The sequence below is a fragment of the Manis javanica genome, chromosome 15 (assembly GCF_040802235.1).
Source record: "Manis javanica isolate MJ-LG chromosome 15, MJ_LKY, whole genome shotgun sequence".
In the NCBI taxonomy this organism is placed as follows: domain Eukaryota; kingdom Metazoa; phylum Chordata; class Mammalia; order Pholidota; family Manidae; genus Manis; species Manis javanica.
Window position 1 is genome coordinate 3,089,492 of NC_133170.1, and position 23,587 is coordinate 3,113,078.

Here is a 23,587-nt window from a genome sequence, read left to right on the forward strand (position 1 = left end):
TCTCTCAATCCACCCCCATGACCTTGTAAGGAGTTTCTTACCCCTGGTCGATTGAGGAGGAAAACTCCCAGGACTGGTCTACAAACGTTTCTGCATGATATGCTGGCGCCAGTCAGAGCTGGGCAGTTGCATCATTACGGCCCCAATGAGATGTGGCCCTGAAGGAGCATTAGTGGAGGGAAATTCTAGCAAGCGTAATTTAGAACCTGTTCAATTGTCCACCTTGTCTGGACTGAAGCGTGATCAGAAGTGTGGATCTGTGGTGATTCATGGGCACTTGCTAACATTTGGGCTGGATGGTCAGGGGCTAAGAGAGGACAAGATTGGGAGATTGACACAGGGTCTGGGGAAAGAGGTATGTGGATAGACCTCCCAGAATGGGCACAGAATATGTTCCATGCAAATACCTAACAGGACACCATCTGAAGAGGGGGCATTCAGGTGGACAAAATGATGGTCACTTGATGTCTGTCAGATCATGTCAGCCACCCTAGTGCTTTCTCAGTGGGCCCACAGGCAAAACAAAATGGCCATGTTGTCTGGAATGGAGTCAGGGCCCAGGTTGGAGACAGTGTCCTGAGAAACACGAGGTGCCATCTTACAAGGTGGTGTGCCTGCTAAGGCTCAGAGAAAATACGTGACACTGTCTTTTTCATGATCAGAACAAACAGGAATCAAGCAATGAAAGTGATGCTTCCACTATTGTACCTAAAAACCTACTTGCAGAATGTCCACTTCCCATCCTCACAACATCAGATTCTGTTGGCCCAGAGACCTTGATGCCCACGCTTCTGTGAGGGGCCGCGACAGTGGTTCATCCGTGGGACTGAAGGCGAAACTGCCACTTGGCCATTTTGTATTCCTCATGCCACTGAACCAACAGATAAATAAGGCAGCTGCCTTATGGGATGGGGAGACCGCTCCTGATCACAAAGGAAAGTTGGGTTGCGGATTGACTGTGATGAGCTGTTGCAACACAGTCCTCAGCCCAGGATGCTCCTGAGAGCAGCTCTTGGTGCCTCAATGTCCAATAGTAAAATTCAATGGAAATTACACCAACCAAATCAAGGTAGGACCACTGATCTCAAGAATAAAGGTCTGGGTCATCTCACTAGGCAAAGAACTTAGACTAGTTAAGTGCTTGACTGAGGAAAAAGGCAATACAGCATGTAGAATGGTTAGTGGGAAAGAATGATAAATATCAGCTGTGGGTCCAGGCTCGGCCACAGAAATGGGGATGGTAGCAGCTACCTGTATTTTCTTTATTGCTTGCTATGTGAGCACTTGCACATATTTGTATTTGTAACTCTGGACTGCTGTCTTCTTTCTTTCTCCTCTCACTACTTAGTACAGACTTATTGGAGGTTAACGTTAAAATTTAGTCTTTAGGTAACAGAAAATCAAGCAAGACTGACTGAATTTAAGGAGTGACTAAGATAGCATAGAGATGGATGGTGTGACTGACGGCCAGAAATGGCTACAATGACTCTTGGGACATTGTGTTGTCTCATTTCCAGGGAAGGGGGAGACTATGTACACAGAATAGTTGCATCTAGCGGGAAAGATAGCAAGGTTTTGTTATTTTGTTGATGTGTGAGGAAGTTTTTGTGTGGCTGCTTGGCAGTCCAAGGTCCTGAGGCCATTACTGGTCCCTGTGGGCCAGGCCAACCTGCCTTCCCCTCTGGCCTCGCTTTGTGAGCTGGGAGCTGCTGGCCGCTCTCCGGGACTCAGACCACCGTCCAGCTGTCTGCTGGCTCCACGAGGCTCTGCCAGTCGGGGGCGCCAGGATGACTGGCAGGCAGGAGGAGGAGAAAGGGATCTGCTGCCTCTCTGTCCGGCGCCTCCTGCCTTTCTGTCTTCTTCCCGGGAGCTGGCTTCCTGCTCCTCTGAATGTCACCGCAACAGCAGCAGGCCTTGCTTTGGTAGAAGCTGGATCCAGTTTGCAATTTTTCAACATTTGCCCTAGCAGGTTTACACGACCCCCTCAGACACTAGCACTAACGGGCCAGGGGCCCCTCTTAGAGAGGTGTGGGTTAAAGCCTCCCAGCAACCTCCCCCAGCTCCCTGCTCAGAGGGGTGCCGGATCAATGCACCTGTGTCCCCATCACACTGCTGCCTGGTGTTGGGGAAGGTGGGCGAGAGCCACCGTGTGGAAATGGGAGGCTGCCCTGAAACTGATCCTAGGCTGGTTTGGAGGAAAGAGGAATGGAGCCCTGACCGGTGGAGCCATTAGTAAAGCCAGACCGTGGGATGGAGTGGACAGCTGTTGGAAAGAGGAAGGGTAAAGGGGCAGAGAGAGTTGGAGAGCAGACGGAACTACAGGCCAGGAACCGACTGTGGAAAAAGGGCCATGCTGTGCCAAAATGAAACTGAGAGACTGACAAGCCCCCACTAATATTTTGGTATGTTTCCTTCTGATCTTTTTCCTAGGCTTTATATATAGTTAAATCTTTATTGTATATTCAATTTTATATTCTGCATTTTTCACTCAACATTACAGCACAGGCACTGCCTCTTGTTACAGATTCTTCACTGACATCGTTTGCTGTTGTTTTTCTTTATTATCTGGGCAAGAGAGCAAAAAAGAATGTAAAGGAAACATGATACACATGCTATAAACAATGCTTACCATACATTTATTTATCTATGACTCAATGCCATTATATTTTTTTATTGAGGTATAATTGGCATACATTGTACTAGTTTCAGATGTACAGCATAATGAAACATAATGATTCAGATGTGGAACATGCCTCGATACATGTATATATTGTGAAATGATCACCACAATATCTAGTTAACATTTGTCACTATACGTAGCTAGAGAATTTCTCTTGTGATGAAAGTGGTTAAGCTCTACTCTCTTGGTAACTTTCAAGCATATGATACACTATAATCGACTATAGTCACCATGCTGCACAATGCATCCCCATGACATTCATTTTATAACTGGAACTTTGCACCTTTTGACTCATTTCATCCATTTGGACCACCTCTACTCCTCATCTCTGGCAACCATCAGTCTGATTTCTCATCTATGAGCTTAGTGTTTTGTTTTTTGTTTCAGATTTCACATATAAGTGAGATCATACCATATTTGTCTAACATAATGCTGTTAAGGTCCATTCATGTTGTCATAAATGGCAAGACTTCATTTTTTTATGGCTGAATGATAGTCCATTGTGTGTGTGTATATATATATATATACATCCCACATTTTCCTAATTCATTCATCCATCGATGAACACAGGTTGTTTCCATATCTTGGTTGTTGTAAATATAAATAATGCTGTAATGAACATGGGGGAGGTGCATACATCTTTATGAGCCAGTGTTTTCATTTTCCTCAAACACCCAGACGGGAAATGCTGGATCACATGGTGGCTCTGCTGTCAGCTTTTCGAGCACCTCCGCACTGTTCTCCAAGTGGTTCACCAAATTACTTTCCCACCGACGGTGCCCCTGGGTTCCCTTTTCCCTTGTCCTCGCCAATAATTGTTATTTTTGTCTTTTTGATACTAACCACATTAACAGTAGAGACGTGATATTTCCTTGTAGCTTTGAGTTGCATTTCTCTGGTGCTTAGTGATCTTTTCATGTATCTACTGGCCATATGCGTATTTTCTTTGGAAAAATGTATTTTCAGATCCCCAATGTCATTTTTAATGACTGCTTAAAAATGCAGTTCTTTGGCTGGATTATAATTGATTTAACTATTCCTTTTCTGATGCACATTCAGGTTATTTTTAATGTTTATTAAAATAACGTCAATGACTGACTATGGGTAAAAGTTCAGGTTGTGTCCTTAGGATATATTCCCAACTACTGTGTCAAAGGATGTGGATGTTTTTAATTTTTAAATTTTTTCCATCTTACTTTGTCCTCAAATTCTTACAGATGCAAAATCCTTCCCTCTCAATCCTGTAATTCAAAAGCACTGAAAATTGGCAGCATTTTCATATTTTACCTGACCTATAATCACTGAGAAGTAAAATCTGAGTAGAGCTGAAGTGTGGTGATTTATAGACTTTATTTTCCCCCATAGTGTGAATATTTCTGTGTTTTGCACAGGTATTAATGCATCTGATTCCAGGGCTCTACTTCAGAACCCATTTAAAGGGTTAGTTGATTCTGCAGCATTTGTACCATATGGCCTGTTGGAAATCCCAAAATGTCTTATAAGACATATCCAGCCTTAAAGGTTTCAGATAAGGATTGTGAACCCATACAGCAATGCTAGGAGGATGCACTGAATACGTTAATTTAAAAAATCTTTGCTGAACTTTTTACGCTGTATTACGGGCTGAATTGTGTCCCCCTCCAACCTTCATGTTGAAGTCCTAACGCCAAGTACTTCACAATGTGACTGTGCTCGGAGATAGGGTCTTCAACGAGGTAATTAAGGTAAAATGGGTCATTAAGGCAGGTGCTGATTCAATATGACAGGTGTCCTTAAAAGAAGAGATTAGGACATAGACACATATGGAGGAAAGACAGAGAAGGTGGCCATGTACAAGCCAAGGAGAGAGGCCTCAGGAGAAAGCGACCCTGGCGACACACTGATCTCAGACTTTAGCCTCAAGAACTGTACATTTCTGTTGTTAAAGAAGCCCAGTCTGTCATACTCATTTTGGCACCCTGGAAACTAATACAGTGGTCACACGTAACTTTTATAACTAACAAAATCAGTAAAGGTGTCTCCGTTTTGTAAAAACAAAACACCAACTAAACGAAAACCAAGAAAACTCAATCTTTTAATATGTGGTTGGTCTTACAGTTGTAGCCTGTTATTTTTATGCTTCATTTTGAGTTCTCTCAGGGCAGGATTGTAGCTCGTTTCTCCCTCAGCGACACCATTTTCTCACATTTCAGTCTCATTTAAGGTATTTGCTCCTGTAGTCTGATGACTACAACAAACCTTTAATGCATAGTTTTTATTACTGTTGTGTTTGCCTCGTTGATGTAGACTCAGAGCTGATCAGAACAGCCTGGGGGCTCTGGGATCCCCCGGTCAGTCTCCTGGCCCAAGGCAAAGGCTCTCTTCTGTTTTCTGTCTGCCTGGACACAGCAGATTGCTGCTCACCTTCACAGAGGCACCCACGCACAGGTCAGTGCCTTCCACGGGCTCTGCCATTCTTGGAAGCACACTGTAATGGAAATGATATCATATCGATGACCAAAGGAGTATCTGATTTTTAAAAGGGAAATCATCAGAAACACATTTTACAAGTGGCCCTAGTGAATTGCATTGAACTCTATTAATGTTTTGGAAAGGCACCTGAATAGTAAGAACCTGGGTCAATCTAGTGACCAGTATCTTCCTCTTCTCCACCTGCTACTCTTCCAAATTCGTAGGAAACTCTTTAGGAAAAAGGTGTGACACTTGTGGTGAAACAGGAGGAGCGCCTCTGGTCTGACTGTCTTCACGGAAAGCCTGGTTCAGGAAAGGGTTTTTCTAAGAGAAGCAAAGATAAGTGGGAGGCAGCTGGCATAGCTCAAGGGCATATGTTCTGTACTCCACAGAAACTGGGTCCCTGGTTGCTCTGCAAGGATGACAGTACTCTGCAGAATTGTCAAGTTCAGTTTGAAGTGCTGCAAATTTCAGCAGTGATTAGACAGCCACTGCACACAACACGCTTCACAGGCTGTGAATCTTGGGATGAAAAATACCCTTTCACGAATTGTGGCACAAGTCGATGTATTCAGTCTCAGAATATTTGCCGAGGGCCAACTATATGTCAGAGTATTTTAGGGGCTGAGATGCATGACGAAGACAACAAATAACAGCTCCCGCCCTTCCTGGGTGTATGATCCGGAAGTGGAGTTTACTTTGTAGTGGTGGAGGTTATATTCTAGTGAGATGGTGATAAGCAGCGTGGTACGGGGCGGGGAGTGGTGGTTAGGGTGCTGGATTTGGTTTTCTTTTAATTAAAAAATGCCTTATTGCCCTTCCTTTTGCAAATTGACCAGTTCTTGTCAGTCTCTTTGATAATCTATACAGTTGAGCAATTAAAAACATCCCCATGCCTGAGACTTGTAAGGTACTTTAGTTGAGAATAGTTTTATCTCCTTTATTTTACAGATAAAAATAAGTGATTTTACCTCATCTTACCTGCTGCATTACTGAACCTGAAGAATGACCTTCGATCCCCTTTTCTGTTATGCTTTCCTTAATCATATTCCTCATGGTTCCTCCGTTTCTGAACGAAGGTCTGAGTCTCAAGAAGTGACGTCTGCAAAAAGTACGGAAGGTGCAGTGAGCTGAGACCGCTGTAAACTGGGGTGATTTGGTTAATCAGAAAGCATGGCTTGGTGAAAGACTGATAGGATGCCTCAGCTCTAATCCTGGCCTGTTCATTGAGGAAACACCATTTAACCTGGGCTCTCAAGTCCTTGTCTTCTAAACGAAGGGATAGGCTAGTTGATGAGGGCCTTTGCAAAGTACCTTGTATCCCTTAAAGTACCCATTGTGTAAAGAGAGTTACAGGTGCCTGGCAGTGTGCTAAAAAATGTTATTTCATTACTAATCACACCTCAAACATAGATGCCGTTTTTGCAAAAGTTGAACACTACAGAAATTAAGCACAATGTCCAAGGTCCATCAGTGAAGGAACAGGGTCTTTGTGGCATGAAGAGCCTTCTTAGCTGTAAGATTTTATTTCACAGGGATTGGGTCTTGTGGATCTAAGACGGCCAGAAATTGTGCAAGCAGAGAGAAGAGGGAAATATTTTATGCAGAAGTAAGCCACGTGGGTGAAAGCAGGGTATGAGTTTCATCTGCTGTCTTTGCTGGGAGGCAGGTTTTCTGCCAGGACGAGTGTGGAGTCCCTGAAGGCCGAGCTAAGGGGTCCGAAGGCCTTAGCAAAATCCTTGATCAGAGAGCGGTGGCATATTACAGCATTTTATTATTAATCTGGTTGTGGATTACTTAACCGTTTCAGAGACCAGTTAGATGGCTGTTACTGGAACCCAGTACAGAGGAGGGCGTCCCGTATGCAGAGGTTAATGAGATTTGGGAGGAAGTTGCCTTAGTCCGCAGACTGCGTTCAGGGCACATGGAAACTCCTTATTTTTTCTAAAAAAGGCTTATGGGTACTATTTTCTTTTTAAGCATCTAGTGCAGAGGCCTGGGAGGCTCCAGAGCGCCTTCGGAACGAGCAGGAATGTTAGGTCCCCGGCTTCGCCGCCCTCCCGCTGGGAGCAGAGGAAGCCGCCCGGGGTCCCCCGAGCGCCGCGGCGCCGCCTCTGAGCGCAGAGCGACGGTCCCCGCCGGGCACCCGTTTGCGCGCGTTGGGGCGCCGGCCGCAGGCCCCCGGCGGGCGCGCTCAGCGGGGCGCGTTCCGAGTCGCGAGGCCCTGGAGGCCGTCGCACCTCCGGCCGGCCGCGGGGAAGCGGGGCTCGAACCCGCCGCCGCGCCGGGCCGCGCGGCCGCGTTTGAAGTCGCGGGCGCCGCCTCCGGTTGGCGGGCGCGGGTCACGTGCGCGCGGCGGGAGTTCCCCCGACAGCCGGCGGCTGCGTGGGATCCGGCGGCGGCGCGGCGCTGGGCGGCGCGCCCCCTCCCCCGCCGCTTCCGCCCGGCCGCGGCCCCGAGCTGACAACAGGCGGCCGCGGCGCGGCTCCCGGCGCGCGCCCGTCGCCGAGCCATGGGCGACAAGAAGAGCCCCACCAGGTAACGGCGCCGCCGGCCGGGCCCGGGGCCGGATGCCGCGCTCCGCCGGGGCCGCGGGCGAGGACGGGGCGGCGCCGCTGCGGCGCGAGGGGCCGGCGCGGCCGCCCACAATGGAGCCGCGATGGCGGCCGAGCCCGCGCCCGAGCGCAGCGCCGGGGCCGGCGGGCGGGGGCCGCGGAGCGGGGCCGGGCCGGGGCGGGGCGGGCGGCGCGGGGCCCGGGCCGGCGCGGCCTGCCTCTGACCGCGGCGGCCCGCCTTGTGCCCGCAGGCCGAAGCGGCAGCCGAAGCCGTCGTCGGACGAGGGCTACTGGGACTGCAGCGTGTGCACCTTCCGGAACGGCGCCGAGGCCTTCAAGTGCATGATGTGCGACGTGCGCAAGGGCACCTCCACCCGGTGAGGCCCGGGCGGCGGGGTCGCGGGGCCCGGCGGGGCGCGGCGCGGGGAGCCGGGAGCCGGGTGGTCCGCGCAGGAGCGGAGGGTGGAATTTAATCTCCGTCCTCAGATACACAGTATCTGATTAGGGAATGTGCAATACACGGGAACTTTCTTTTTTAATACAGACGTCGGGAGGTCAGATGGAGGTTTTGTTTAGTGTTTTTATTACACATCTCTCATGTTTCACGAATAAATGGCTGGAGGCGAGCCAAGTCACACGGACGCATTTTTACTGAAAGTATCTGAGAATTTTTAGTTTGATTAAATGGCAATCTTTAGACTGTGCAAACGAGATAAAATGATTTCTGCCATTTCTCTGTCTTAGCTATTTTATTGTAAGCTTACAGTGCAGTAAGTCGGTCTTTTAAAAAACCAATTAAGTGACTTAAGGATTTAAGGAAAATCATCTAGGAAATTCAGGCAGGCACATTCTTAATCTGTCAGCCCTGGGTTAGAGTTCCTTTGCCTTTAGAAGAAGGTAGCTTTTGAATTAATTTTCATCATAATCCTGTGATTTATAGCTTGATAGATAGATAACATGCATTTTGATACTCTGAAGTATATTAAAGGCTTAATTATCACAAGAGTATGTCTACTGATGGGTTACGATACACTGTTTTAAAAAAGGCCTACACATTATCAACATTAGATTGTATTCAGTAGAAGTTAGATTTTTAAAAATGAGATACCTTGGCTCTTAAACACCGTTTACAGCATTTTATTGAATTTTTAAGATGTAGAGGTAGAAATATTTGGCAGTAAAGATTAGATTAATGAAGCTAGGTATTTTGACATACCTGTCTTCTTGTAAATCATAATAATATGCTTTTTGTTTTATTAGTTTCCATTTTCATTCATTAAAATACATTGAACATTTTTTCATGATATCCTTTAAAAGGCACTTTCAAATATCTACTAAATTCAAGGTAATCTAACAGAACATTCTAAAAAGAGAAAAGCACCTATTTGTAAAGGTGAATGTGGTAACTGTCACTATATGATAACTATTTTTGGACCCGTGGTTTAAGTATTTTGAAAAGCAGTATCTTTATATCTTTATATCTATATAAGGTTGGATTTAAATTATATTTGTATGTCTATATCAGTACTTTATGTGTTTAGAAGCTCAAGCAATTTTCAGAAAATTTGGTTTTTGGAGGCAGGAAATTTAAAGTAAATACAATTATTGTGATCTTGATCTCTGGTACAACATTGTTGCTTTTTGTTGTTCCCTTTCTATTTTCTCGTAGCCATTAGAAAAAATACTGAAACTAGAAAAGTTATATGTTTATTTGCAGGGGCAGCAAGGATGGGGGGAAGCTGGTGTTCTACTCCACAGCCAGTCTTGGGGTTAGAGGAACCCTGAGAACTAGAGTAGATGGTGGCAGCTCAGAAGAGAAGAAACAGGCCGAATGCAACCCGGCCCCTGGAAGAAGGCATGTAGTGCCCAGGGGAGTCGGCCCAGGACAGAGAAGTGGGCCTTGTTTAACAGAGGCTTGGGGCCCCCATTTTTTGCCAGTACATCTAAGCTCTTGTAGATCCAATTTTTAGTGGTGGGAACATTACTTGAGGAGCCCTCAGAGAAGCATTGTCATTTGGATTGAAACTGAAGAGGCTCTGGGCGACTCACCAGAAGTCTAGGGGACACTCTGTTCCTGAAAGTAAGTGTTCTGTACTGTGACCCTGTCAGCTTCTTCCTTCCTTTCTCTGAATTTTCTTTTTTGATTTTGGCCTTAAGTTAAACCTAACAGCTCTAATTTCTCTGTTATCTGTTATTTTCCTGTCACTGTTTCTGAAATTCAGAGTGGAATCCATGTTCAGACAGAACAATGGCACAGGGATTGTTTATAGGGCAGATATTGATTGCACCACAAAATATTTCCTCTCCTGATAATGTTAAAAAAAAAAACAGGACTTAAGGGCTGCGTAACACTATTGAGAATCAAAAGTTTCAGTAGTTGGAAGACATAGTGGTAATTGCAAGTCGGGGTAATTTCCAGGATGAGGTTGACAGTTGCCGAAGCAGGGACTGGATGGCTGCAGAGCAGTAGAAGGCAGTCCGCTAATGACTTGTTCTCATCCCTGACAGACGGGACTCGAATCTCTTGGGTCACAGACCTTTGAAGTGATTCTGTCACAGTTGCCAAATGTGAGGCCAAGTTAAGCCATCCCAGTCATTTGAAAAATCCTCTCTTTCTTAAACCTCCAGAGAGGATGCATTCCATGGTCTCCCTTCAAAGTCTTCACTGGTAGTTTTTTTTCTTTAAAGGATATGTATGTAGTACGAATGCTTTAGATTGCGACAGAAGACCATTTCCTTTGGCTGTATTCTTGGTAGATCATGTTTTTCTGCAGAATAACTGTATGGAATGAAATGAGGTTATATCCATAGCAGAATTGCACAATGAAATGTGATTTGAAGTAGCTTTAGTTCCAAATTGATAAATTATATTCTGTAAATTTATGCCATTTCTGTGATTGAATTTCAATTTGGTACTTCCAGGCTTTAATTAGTTTAAATTTGATTAATCTCTTCTTTTTATCCAAATTCTAAATAGATAGTTCAAGTACCTAAAGTTCTCTACTCTGCTTTTGTGAGAGAAACTGATAAATGTCAGGAAAAATTTAAGAGGGAAAAGCGGTAGTGAAAGGTGATTATCAAAGGAACTACACAGTTCCTCTCTTTTTATCTCAATTTCTTGTAAGGCAATCCATGTCTCATATATAAACCTAAGAAACTGTAAGAAATTAAGACCCATGCTGAATCATCAGAGAAAATGACATCTTTCCTACAGTGTGTGTGAGGCAGTGCGGTCCATGTAGAGAGCCTGGGTGAGCCTGGTACCCCACTGCCACCTCTTCATGTATTAATGGAAACGACTGCTTAATTCGGATAACAAATATTTAAAAATGAAGAGGATGGGCCTGTTTGCTCTGAACTGTGATCTAAATGAGAACATACAGAATTTACATAGTCGGCTTCCAGGTGTAGCTTCCAAGTCTACCAGGTGATGTTCTGTTTTCTCGGTGTAAATTGTAATAGTTCCTTTAGGTTCCTCCGAGATGCTATTTTAGAGAATGATGAGAAAGATTTCATATAGTAGCAAGAGCACTAGGTGTTTGAGCAGAGGTCAGGAGCCCCGTGTTCTTACTCTAGCCACTGCAGTGTTCACCAGTGTTTGTCAAAAATCGTGTTTTCTGCAAGGGCCGAGCTGGGTAGAGGACATGCAGCGGCGAGGAAAAGCAGCGTTTCTTTTGTTTCTGCTGTAACATTTTATGACTTTGTTGTCCCATCAGAAGTACTTTGAACTACCAAATTTCCTATATGAGGTGGTATTGGTAAATATTTCCTTTATGTGTGAGCTGAAGAGGTGAAGTTTTTAAATTAAAAATAGTGTTTATAACTGAACCTAGTATTATGGTTAAGATCTGACTGTTGGTAAACAGATTGAATTAATTCTGTGAAATGGAAATAAACCATATAAAATTCACATTTTGAAGAAACCAGTTATCTGATAGAAGTCTTTCCAGCGCTCTTGCTGCCCTCTCCTTCTTTCTTTTTGTCCTCTGTGTGAGGCTGGGCACAGGTGCTCCTGGGTCCTTGGCTCGGGAATGGGAGAGCGCACCGGCGGCCATTCCAGTCGGTCTGGTTCTCAGAAGCGCTGGGCACCCACCCTCTCTCCCCATCTGCGAAGCTGCCCCAGTCCCCACACGGTGGTTCAGAGACCACCACCCTCCTTATTCCGGGATGTTGGTTTTCCCCGATGTCTTGGGTTACAGAGGTCACACAGGTTCACTGTTTACAGAGAAGTTCTTAAGTCATCAGTGTTTGGATAATCTAGAATAGTGGTTTTCCAAGTGAGACCTGAGGAACCCTGGGCATCGCTTCAGACACCTGTAGGGAATCCGTGAGGCCAGGACTGTTTGCCCGCTCACGCCGACGGTGTTTGCCTGTTTCCTGTGCTGACACTTGGAGTGGAGGTGCAGAGGTGGTGGTGCTGAGGCTGCGGCAGCCCCGCTCACCTTCGCCTTCACCTTCATCTCCACCCCATGCACACGAGACGGAACTAATGCTGCTTCTGCTTAAGAATATCCTGATGAAGCAGGAAAGGTTACCAATGTTAGGGAGTTTCATGTTATTTATGGTTTCAGAATTGGACGTTTAGCAGAAATGTTCTCCAGAATGAACACGGTGACTCTGTCCCTTCAAGAAACACAATTGATAGTATTTGTTGCCAGTGATAAAAAAATTGAGCTCTCAGGTAAAATGCAGAATTGTTGAAAATGTGTAACCACTGTAGTGAGCTTAAGAGCTTCCCAGTACTTTAAAGATGAGATTGAGTAGCGGTATCAATGAATGTAATTTCTGATATTTTATCATGAAATCTGTCAGTATTTGGAAATTTGCATAACTCAGTGAATCAGTATTTTCCAATAACCAATATAACCATCCAATGTACAAAATGAACTAATGAGTTTTAAGGGAACACTATGAAAACTTCATTGATGTGGTTTCAGATTTCACATGCAACTAACCTTTGAGAAACATCTGCTTGTGTTCTGCGTGTAGTATCAGAGAGGGTAAGTTATCTGAAATAGCTGTTAAAATACTACGCCCTTTCTAAGCTGTATGTTTGTGGGAGTCCTGATTTTCTTCATATTCTTGAACCAAAACAATATATTGCAACAAACTGAGCGTGGAAGTAGCTATGACGATCCCTTGTTTTCTATTAAGCCAGGTATTAGAGGTTTGTAAAAATATGTAAGTGCCCCATTTCATACAAAATTATCTTTGTTTTGGAAAAGAGAGGTTTTCAAAAAATAAAAAGGTTATTTATATTAAAATGTGCTTTCTTTTTAAAAATGAACTAATGTAAAAATTTGTTTTTACTTCTAACTTAGGTATTTAGTGATAGCTGTGACTTAAGTAAACAAGAGTTCTTTTAATGCTTGAGATGTAAAGAGATCCTGAGACTAAAAAGTCTATGAACTGCCGGCATGGAGTTTTGGTAGCTTGGGTTTCTCTGTGTCACAGATTGGCTTCCTTCAACAGGCGTGCTTTCCTGGTCCTTCATCCTTTGTCGGGTCGGGTCTCTCTGTAAGCCTGGGGACCCAGTTGCAGACGGCAGCGGCCACCTCTCATTCTTGCCATGCCACCTCTACAGCATCTGATGTTGGCAGCTTTTTCCCAGCCCTCCTTCCTGCCGTCTCCGGCACCGCTTCCTCCTCGTTCTCCCCGTATGTCCCTGAAATCAATCTCTGCCTGCCCCAAACCTGGCTGTTTCTCTATATGCCATACTTCGCATGTGGCATAAGTTTTCCGGAGCCTAAGCTAGGCGCTGCCATTGTCTCAACTTTGATTCTAACTCATGGTCATTCCTCATGTCCAGTCCTCCTCTCGATTGTCTCTCAAATCTGGTCTTCTCTCTGGTTTGTCGCTGTTGGTGGGAGCCTATTTCTGTTCTCTTGGTAGTTACTGAACAAATTGGTCCCTTCTCCAGAATGCTGCTAGCATTATCTTCAGCATGTTTTTGAAACCTGGATTATGTTAGTCCATGTATTAAAAAAAGAAGAGCCCTCTCCAGTGACTTCTGAATAAAGGTTGAGCTCCTGAGCACAGAGTTCAGGGCTACCATAATCTGTCCCTAAACCACCTTCCAGCTTCATGTCCTGCTGTGTATCCCAGCCAGTCCTGTGCTGCGTCAGCACTGAAGTGTGTTTTACCAGCTGGTGCTTCTTAAAACACACCCTCTGGGATTACCACCCCCTGACCCCCAAGCTGTCCTAGTCATCCAGGTGGCTGTGTACTGCGTGCACTTACTCCTGGGGAGTTGCCGTGCTTGGTACAGTGGTCTAGGTGTTTATCTGCCCCAGCAGGCAGGGACTGTTTTACACGCTTTGGGATCCTCAGAAGCTGGGAAAGTGCATACAACACTGTAGGCATTTAAACTTTTTCAGTGCATGTTCCTTTAAGTTTGACTATTTTCTTTGACACTTGGCGTTATTTTTCCAGTCACTTTTGATATCATATTAGTAGAGATACTAAGATTTGTTTTGTCCAAATTTGTATTTATGTGTCCTTTTAGTATTTTTTTTTCTTGATTTTGCTTTATATTTTGATGTGTTATTTGATAAAAGGCACAGTTTTTATGGTTAGACTAGTAATTGAGACCCAGTTTCTTTATCTTTCAACATGGGAATGGTATTTTTATAACACAATAATGGTGTAATACAGTATGTGATTATTTTGAAGATAAATGTATTTTTTCTATTACCATACTTCTATTTTTCTTGTCATATACTTAACATGTATGTGTACAAATAGAAGATGCAACTTTAATTTTGGGATATTTCTAGCTTTATCATTTTTTAAGTTGAGATTAATGTTACATGTTTCAGCATTATTTCAAGGATGATACTGTATTGGAATACCTTAGCATTTTTAAAGTATAATTTTGGAAAGTTGTATGTTTGTTATTTTTATTATCTCACAGACACTTATTTCAACTGTTTTAGATTATTGAAGTTTATGTAGTATATAGCTAATAATGAGAATTATTTCTTGACCAAAGCGAGTCACTAATGTCATGGAAGAGTACAGCATATTATGGAATTTATTCCTTTACTAAATTATAAGTTCTCTGTTGAATGATTTTTAAAGTTAAATAGTTGACATTGAGGGCCTATCAAACACTAAAATATACTAAACTTAAATTTGTGGTATTTGAAAAATGGTTTAGAATTCAAATTTTGCATTTGTTTGAATTGTACTGAGTTTAAAATTAGTTAATTGAATGAATTAAATTGAATTATTTAAAATGGAACTATAGTAGTAGTAGTCTGAAAAATTTACCTAGTATGGATATGTTGTTTAATTAATATATTTGTTACTTAATCATTCCCCAAACCATCTTTTTTGAGAACAGAATAATTTTATAATAACATGTCACTACATTTAATGCCTGTGTCCCCATCTCTCTTCCTGGTTGTGGTGGCAGAGATTTGCAGTGTGCTAGCCAGGTTTCTTTTTCTTTTCTTTAAAAAGCACTGTTGAGAAGATTAAATGTGTTAATTTCTGTAAAGCTCGTATTAATACAGTAGCTGACGCTGAATTGTAGCCTTTACTGTTAAGGTGTGTATTGGAAAGAATATAATTGATCACTGCCAAGTTAATTTTCAGTTACTGTTTGTGGTCTCTGGGGTAGGAGTTCAGTAAATACCTGTCCGTAAATTCTGTATTCGTCATGTAGTGCTTTCCTGTGTGTCCTTCCGGAAACCACCCTACATGCAGGAGAGGAAGATGGTCATCTAATCATAGACTCAGTGTGAGAGCCTAGATGGAAACACAGGTTCTTTGACTACTAACTAGTTGGTCTTTTCACCTTCTGTCTCTTCTAAAGTGTTTGGGTGAAAGGTTTCTTTGCTTATTCCTCTTGTCTTCATGGTTAGATAAAGGACCAGCATACTTTGGTAGAAAGACTAGCATTCTGCAGGGTGTATCAAGTTTTCAGTCAAGGATCTAATTAAACTTTATTTTTTTAAGAAACATTTTCCTTGAATGGTTATCTTTCATAGTTTTAATGGTATTACAAGTGTATAAAATATATCATTGTGATGGCACTGTTTTGTTTATTGGCCTTCATGATTGCTAAAATCCTATCTTTTGTTATGTGATCTGTGACTGATAATCATCTGTTTTAAAAGATTCAATAGGCACTGCATTCTTACATTGTTTGTTATGGGAAATTACAGAATGACAGAATTTTAGAGCTGGAAAGGAACCTTTCAAGAGCTTCCATAGTGTTGAGTCATTTCCTGAGACACGCTGCTTTCTATTACTTGAAACCTTATTGGTGGAAGAATAAGATAGTCTTCAGAGAGAAGGTCTTGAGGGGTTTGGGGTGGAGAAGTTGGTGTTAAAACTTTTGAAATGGGTTGAGGCCACTCTTGTTTGGAAACCCTTCTTGTTTGGGATTTCAGCTCAGTTTGGAGGATTCTCGTTCCGCGGGCTTCACTCTACTGGGTGAGATCTTTCTGTTTGTGGGAACTCAGGGACTGGCTTAGTGTCCCCTTGACGGGCCTGGAAAGACTGTGACTTGTTGCAGGCCAGGAGCCAGTCAGCGTCTATGCAGACACCTGGGCCTCTGGTCCTTTTTGTCACTTTGTCGTTGCCCTGGTAACATCATTGCTGCTGTCATTGTTGGCGTCACCATTTTGTTACTTGTAGTTTGCAAGCAATGCGGTGTATATAAAAGCCACGTTTGAAACAGCTGGGTTTGCTGCAAGTGTCTTTTTTCTTTGTGCCCTGGGTTTCTGTACCACTGGTACTTGGAATCCTTTACCGTGAGTATATTATTTATGCATGTGCCTGGCAAAGACTTAAGAAACTGAGTATTTTACTCACACCACCCCAAATAAATCCCACCCCTTCTCCATTATGTGGGCTGCAAAAAGCTTCCTAAGGGTCTCATCCGGGAGGTTTTATATACCTGGGTCTGGTGCTGTACACCGTGGTAACTTCTAACATTAAGTGTCCTTCTTACAACTAACAGAACTGAGGTTACAATGTCAGCCTGCAGGGTAGTGGATGAAGAGTGAAATGACTGTCAATTCTCCCTGTGTTCACTGATTTCTGAGGTACAGATGTTCACAAACTTCATTTTTGTGTCTTGTGTAGTAACATTAATCGTGCTGTATATCTTGGCTGCTTTGATGTCATGGAATTTCTTAGGAGAAAAGTCCCGGCAGACTTCCTTCTTTCATTTATAATATAAATACTAAGAATCACAGTAGTAGGATTAATAACCAATTGTATGTGCGTATATGAATGTGTATGTATGAGAAAAGTTTGTGCAGGTCTCTGATAATTTTTAGAAGTGAGTTAAACCACTTTATCTTCCCGTGTGTCATAGTCCGATCAGGACTCTTCCGCCCAGGGTTGCGTCTTACTTCACAGGACGTGCATGGGACCCTCCCCTCCAGCCTCAGGGAGGCCGTGCCGACGGCAGAGGAGCGTCTGCTGGAGGAGTGGGGCCCCGGCTGCGCGTGCGCGTGCGGAGGAGGCCGGGGACGGGCTTCCTTCATCTTCTTCCATCTGTTTTTGCTGCTTAGCTTCCGTCTTCCCAGGACCCCAAGCCTCACTGCGTTCATGGTGAGCCTGCCCTCGAAGGCATTCTGATTCCTTTCTTTTGTTTACTCCATCAGAGTTCTTCCTCTCCTAGAAAATCTTTTCCATTTTATGTAAATCTGAATAAAGTAATTGTTTCAAGAGTAATAACCTGACGACTGGGGATAGTTATTTTTTTCCTTAAGAAAATAATGCTCTGAGATAAAGCATTGCATGTTCATTGAGAACACTGAAGCGGGAGGAGCGAAGTAGGAATGGCCGGCATCGCACCGTGTCTCCAGCCGTTCCTGAGATGCTGGGCTTCCATTCCGCCTCTTACACGTGCACGTCAGTATCTGCGAGTGGAAGATGAGTGTCTCTCTTTGAAAGAATGTGAGAAGGGAGGAGGCTTTTAAATCAGGGGCCCCCTCTGATGTCACGTGACTGCTGTCCCCTTGCCTCATCCCCTCTTTCTGCTCCAGTGCCCCTCACAAACACTGGTCCTAGGGGTTGCTCTTTGGAAACAAGAAGTCAGAAAAATTTGGAAAATGCCGCATAGCGTATGTTCTTGGAGCTTAATAAACTAAAGGGTCTGAGAAGTCCTCTAGTACTAAAACTTGTTTTAGGTTAATCCAGTGGTGCTCGATCTTATTTGACCAGAGCGATTTTTTTTTCTACTATAATATAGGACATGTTAGGACATACTGTCCTGTAGGCCTTTGCTGTTGAGTATGGTCTGAAGACAAGTGGCTTGGCTTCTCCAGGGAGCTCGTTAGAAATACGGAACCTGAGGTCCTGCCAAGGACTTAGTGAGTCACGACCTGCATTTCAGCAGGATCCCTAGGTGCTCATAGGCACTGGGAAATCTGAGAAGCACTTTTGAGGATAAGGTAGTGAGGTGGGCAGGGCTCTGAGGTGTTCATTCCACTTGAGCTGCTCTTCTCAGGCAGCTTCCCCCCTCTTCGCGTGTGCCTGGGCCTGGCTGCAGGCAGGGTTGCAGGTACAATGTGTATTGGGGCACACGTGTGTGGAGAGGCATGTGGGTGTGAGGCGTCTCTGCCTATGGCACCCTTCCCTGACCTGCACGTCCCTCATGAGCTCCTACGTCCAAAAATGCCTCCTCTGTTTGTTGACACCTGTTCCCTCTTAACCCTGCTTCTGATGTCTGCGCACAGCCTTTCATTCCTTCATCCCCAGCTCACCCAGAGCCTGCTTGGGGAGCCTCTCGTGCCCCGGCACGAAGGCAGCAGGGGAGGGCAGCAGGGAGATGGGCTTGCCAGTCACCATTTAGCCTTCCAGCCCCAAAGGCGTGTGTTCAGCCCCGGCTGGGTTAGTTGTGACTGGACTTCTTAGCTTCGCGTTTCAAAGGGAAGGGCTGCCAGGGAGTTTTATGTAGGGTGGGGATATTTGAAGCTTCATTCCTGAAAAGCCTTTTCTTCCTCCCTCCTCCGGCATCTTCCCTTTCTTCTCAGGCATGTTCTCAGGCACTTTGCTTTTTTCTTTTTTAAAACCAAGGCTGGTAAGGCCTAGCGCTACATAGTCATTGATGAGATGAGTATTCAGCAGTACTTACGAATGAAAAATACTTACATTCATAATGTCACCAAATTATGCTTTTTGACAAAATATAATAAGACTGTTTCTTTATCTGTACGGATGTGGTTATCAAATTTGGTCAGTATTCCCTTGTTGCTAATTTTCCGTGAACTTAATGTCTCTTGATTACACAGCATTTTTCTGTAATATTCTGTGGTAATTTACATTTTGATTATAATCTTGCCATCCTCCCCTTGTATAGGATTTCATATATATTTATACTTTTAGTGCACAAAAATATATCTAGCTTTATTTTATAAACTACACACTTGTTTTTAATTTTTATGTGTATTCTGTATGTAATGAAAAACAAAAATAAAAGAACCTTGATATTTAAGAGTTCTCTGCAGTTATGCACTGTAGTGGTAAAGAGTTTATTCTGGAGCTCAGCTATTTGGGTTTAAAGATTGGGCTCACCACTTACTAGCTAGGACCTTGTGCAAATAGCTCAACTTTTTGAGTCTGAGTTTTTATAATTGTAAAACGGAGATGATAGCATGGGGTTGTTGCGAGGATTAAATGAGATAAATCTTGTAAAGTATTTGGCACAGTACCTGGCATGTAGTAAGTCCTCAAAACATGTTAGCTGAGACAAATACACAGGTGGTAAGTTAATAATACCCATATACCGTGTAACAGTCCCTATTGTCAAATGTGTGGGTTGTAGTGGGGTAACTGACAAAACCAGAGGGTAACAGTACGTGTTTACTGCTAAAAAATGACATTTGTGCAAATTGCTTCTGGGGTAATTTCACCAACCTCCCCTCTAGCCCTTTCCCCTTCCCGCCCCCACCATCCGTGTGTGGGGGTGTTTTTCCTGGTCACCTGATGCGGCTGTCACATAAAGATTTGGGCCTTATTTTAACATCTAGAAAGCACTTTGGTAGAGTAATAGTGGTAAGCAGGGTGTACAGGTTTAAGAATTGAACATTTAAGAGAATTTTTTACTGTTTGCCGTGGTTAAAGAGTAAGTGTGTTTTCACGGCCACACTGTCAGGGTGTGGGCGCGGTCTTTTTAAGGCTACTGTGCCGTCCTGTGTGTTATGCTGTTTCTTCTACCTTTACTCTCCTGTCCTCCCCAATTTCTTATTCTTTAGAATTGCTCAGGCGTCATCTTTCTCAAGAAGCATTCCTTTATCCCTAGACCAGAATGAATGCCTTCTACTTGCTTTTAAAGTGTTCTATGCAAAATGTGATGACTGTGTTTGGAAACCCTTGGTTTTTGTTTCTCTCCCCTTCCCTGGAAGCAGCGCTGCTGGTCCTGGAATCACTGCAGCTCAGATCCTCACCTTCCCGCTCACAGCCGCATAACCGTAGGGCTTTTGGGTGATGATTAAATGTGATAAAGATGTAAGGAACTTAGCATAGTTCTTAATTAATAATGGCAATAAATATAAATAATACTAATAAAAATTTCCAGTGCTTGTCGCTGTGTCTTGCGTAGGCACTGATGATGCGCAGCTGAGTTGCAAAGGGTCTTTATTTCTTTATCATTTACATCGTTCTTTTGCTGCTTTAAACTGTTGTTCACATCCTGTTTTTTAAGAAACCTTTATATAATCTCATTTCATGAACCTATGAGTTGGGTGGATATGTTTAATTACGCCTATTTTACTTGATAAAAGAACTTAATGTCAACCCCAGTTATCTTATGCTCAGCTTTTTCAGCAGTTTAAAAAATGTTTTCTGTGCCATCCATACAGTGCAGAGTTGAAACCACAGCCAGTAGCTTTGTATTTTGTCCTGTGTCATGCTTGCTTGTTGCAATTTAAGTAGGGGTAGAGAAATCACTTAGATTTCTCTGGAAGCTAGTGTAGGAGTCTTGGCAAGAAACTGTAGTGGCCCCAACAAGGGTAATGCCAGAGGGAAGAGAGAAAAGACTGGATTGTAGATAATTTATGAGAAAATTTATAGGACTTGATGGATGGTTGGATATGGATGCGGGGTGTGGGATGTGGGAGTTGGCCTGCAGAGAGGAATGAATCAAGGAGGAATCTCCGGACTGGCTGAGTTCAGCGGCTGGGTGATGGCGGTACCTTCTAACTGACGTAAGAAACAGGAGGGAGAACAGTGCGCAGGGAGGTAAGAGCATGTGAGACTCGCTGACATTCAGTATCCGAGGGAAATCGGAGAGGGGAGATCCCTGGGGCGGTGGGGTGTGTGGGTCTTCAGCTTGGGAAGGGGAACAGCGCTGTAAACGGGTGCCTGCTAGGCATCAGCCTACACACTCAAGCTGCGGCCCTGGGAGGGCGTGAGACGGGCCGGGCAGAGCAGACCGCACAGCCTGAGGGAAGAGCCAGGCACAGAGGCTTGGGATCCCCCGCTACCGTTTGTGGCACCAGAAAAGGGGTGCCGTGCCCTATAAAAAAGAATAAAGAAATGAAGGAGAAAGAAAATGAATCTTCATTTTTCCCTTGCATTCTATGTAATGTTAATTTTGATTAATAGGTGTGGCATTATCGTTTATATTTAAAGTTGTAACAAGATAATCCTGCATCATGCTTACACTGAGCATTTCATGGTAGTTAAAACAGTCTGAATTGTATCTAGAGGTTAAAAAAAGGAAGTTAATATTGGTAGGTTGGGAGATGAGTAAAATTATGTTAGTAACTTTTTCAAGGAGGAGCGCTCTGTCTAGTAAAAACCTGTGCTTTCACAGGTAGCTCCTGATTGGAGCAGAGAAATTAATAGAATTAACTTTAAAAATTAGGCCCATCTTCTTATCAATAATTTTTTAAGTGGTAAACAAAAGTACAGTAACTATGTTGGGGGAGATAAGACTCTTAAATAAGGCTCTTGGAAGATTGCACAGTTAATTGTGAGGGAGCACGTATGGTTTTCAGAAACCTTATGTTCTCTTTTTAGAAGGAATGAATCAGCACTTTTTATTGATCAGCTAACCAAGCAAATTACAGCACTTTTCATAAAACTGTATTTGGTCTGTAAAGTGATAGTCATCTGTGGAGTACATTGGATTTGATATGATTCACGATTCAGATTTTATGAGTACAGAATAACATACTTACTTAGAACATGGACAATAGTTTGAAAACTATCACTGTTGCCTTCAGATTATGTTGAAATTTAGTAAGTTAGAAAATTTTGCCACTGTTTTATAAAATCAGTTTTACAAGCGAACTATGTACTTAGGTTTTAGAGGTGGTTAATAAGACTTACAATGCAGGGCTTAGAATCTGGTCAGATTAATTTTAACATTGTAATCAGAAAAGAGAAAACACAGTTACAGAATAACGGTTAGACTTTGTTATTGTATTGATATAATTGTTGGCAATGAGAATATCTTAACCTGCTATTTTTGTGTGTTATCTTGGATACTAATTACAATTAGTGTGTAAAGGACTACATTCCATGCTCGTGACGTTTTGGACTAGAAGCAGGAAAATGTTCCTTGAACTAGAAACTCTTTTAAGAATCAATGATATAGTGACTGTCTGTGGGGGTATCTCCCATTTTAACAGCCGGTTTATAAAATATGTTTAAGATCAAAGTATTGTTGAAGATCAATTGATGTGATTAAGGTATCTTAGGAAGAATGACTGGAATATAAAATTATATAAAAGAACAACCACACAGCATTATGACACCGGGCAGCCCGTCGGTGCTCAGCATAGTACAAGAAGCGTCAGGAGAGTGAGGGATGCCGTCTGGGACTTTATTCTGGAGTTGTAGTAATGTAGGTTTTTTATACCTAAGTTAACTACATCTTAACATCATTGGGTTAGAAAAGTAGCTTGTACACACAGCAGCCAGTTTTCAGGGCTGCTGCCCGCTTAGCACTGCACACACTGGGCAGGTTTCGTGATGCCCTGGCCCCTTCAGGTACGTTGCTGTTGGAAGGAAGTGCCCTGGAAGACGGCTTCTGATTTATCAGTTTGGTGAGGTTAGCTGATATAATTCAGTCATTGACGGTCATTGAGTCTTACCTGCTTTAACTTTAAGTTAAATTTTTGGACCTAAACACCAAGAACCAAACTCAGAATTAGGCCCCTACCCACCAACTCACAGGTACTATTAACCTGAGTTCCTTTGCAGACAGCTCATTGGCCTTCAGGGTGCCACTTTTCAGCTTAATACTAATTACTCTGTAAAAAGCTCCTGCATCAGTTTTCTATTGCTGTGTAACAAATTGCCCCAAAACTAAGTGGCTGAAAATAATAAACATATATTACCTTACTTTTATTATTATTGTTATTTTTTTGAGTCAAAAACTCAGAAGCAGCTCAGCAAGTGGTTCTGGCTCGGGGTGTCCTGGGCTTGCCAGAGGGGCGGTCCGCGTGGAAGCCGCACCTGTTGTCGGCGCTGGCTGGCCTCAGAGCTCTGGCCACTCGCTAGAGCCCTGGTTTCTTGGCCACTAGGCCTCCCTCTGGGGTGTTCCCAGCATGGCAGCTTGCTCACGCCAGAGCAAGGTGAATGAATGAGAGCCCAAAGTGGAAGCCAGACTCTATATTCTAATTTTGGGAGTGACATCCCGTTACTTATGCCAAATTCTGTTCCTTAGAAGTGAGTCGCCAAATCCAGTGCATACGCAGGGGGAGGGGATTACCAAAGGCCTGTGTACGAAAGGTGGGGTCGTTGTGCAACATCCCAGAGGCTCCCCACTGCTTTAAAGTTTACAGCTTTCTGTTGTCTGTTGCAGAATTCTTTCTTGCGAGAAGCTTATGGGGGAAACCCAGGTACAGATAAAAGGGGAGAGGTTCTGTCCAGAGCTGGAGTTCAAGGGGACTAGAACTTACCTGCTAGGCTCCCTCCCCTTCAGCTG

The 23,587-nt window shown here is 43.6% G+C and overlaps 1 protein-coding gene across 1 annotated transcript in view; it reads left to right on the forward strand.

The window, feature by feature from the left end:
- Positions 1 to 7,528: 7,528 nt before the first annotated feature.
- YAF2 (YY1 associated factor 2) overlaps positions 7,529 to 23,587 on the forward strand; it is a 56,716-nt gene continuing 40,657 nt past the window's right edge. The window contains exons 1-2 of the mRNA XM_073223201.1: positions 7,529 to 7,669; positions 7,938 to 8,063. Of these exons, the coding sequence (XP_073079302.1) occupies positions 7,644 to 7,669; positions 7,938 to 8,063 (152 nt within the window). The 5' untranslated portion in view covers positions 7,529 to 7,643. The remainder of the gene's footprint in view (positions 7,670 to 7,937; positions 8,064 to 23,587) is intronic.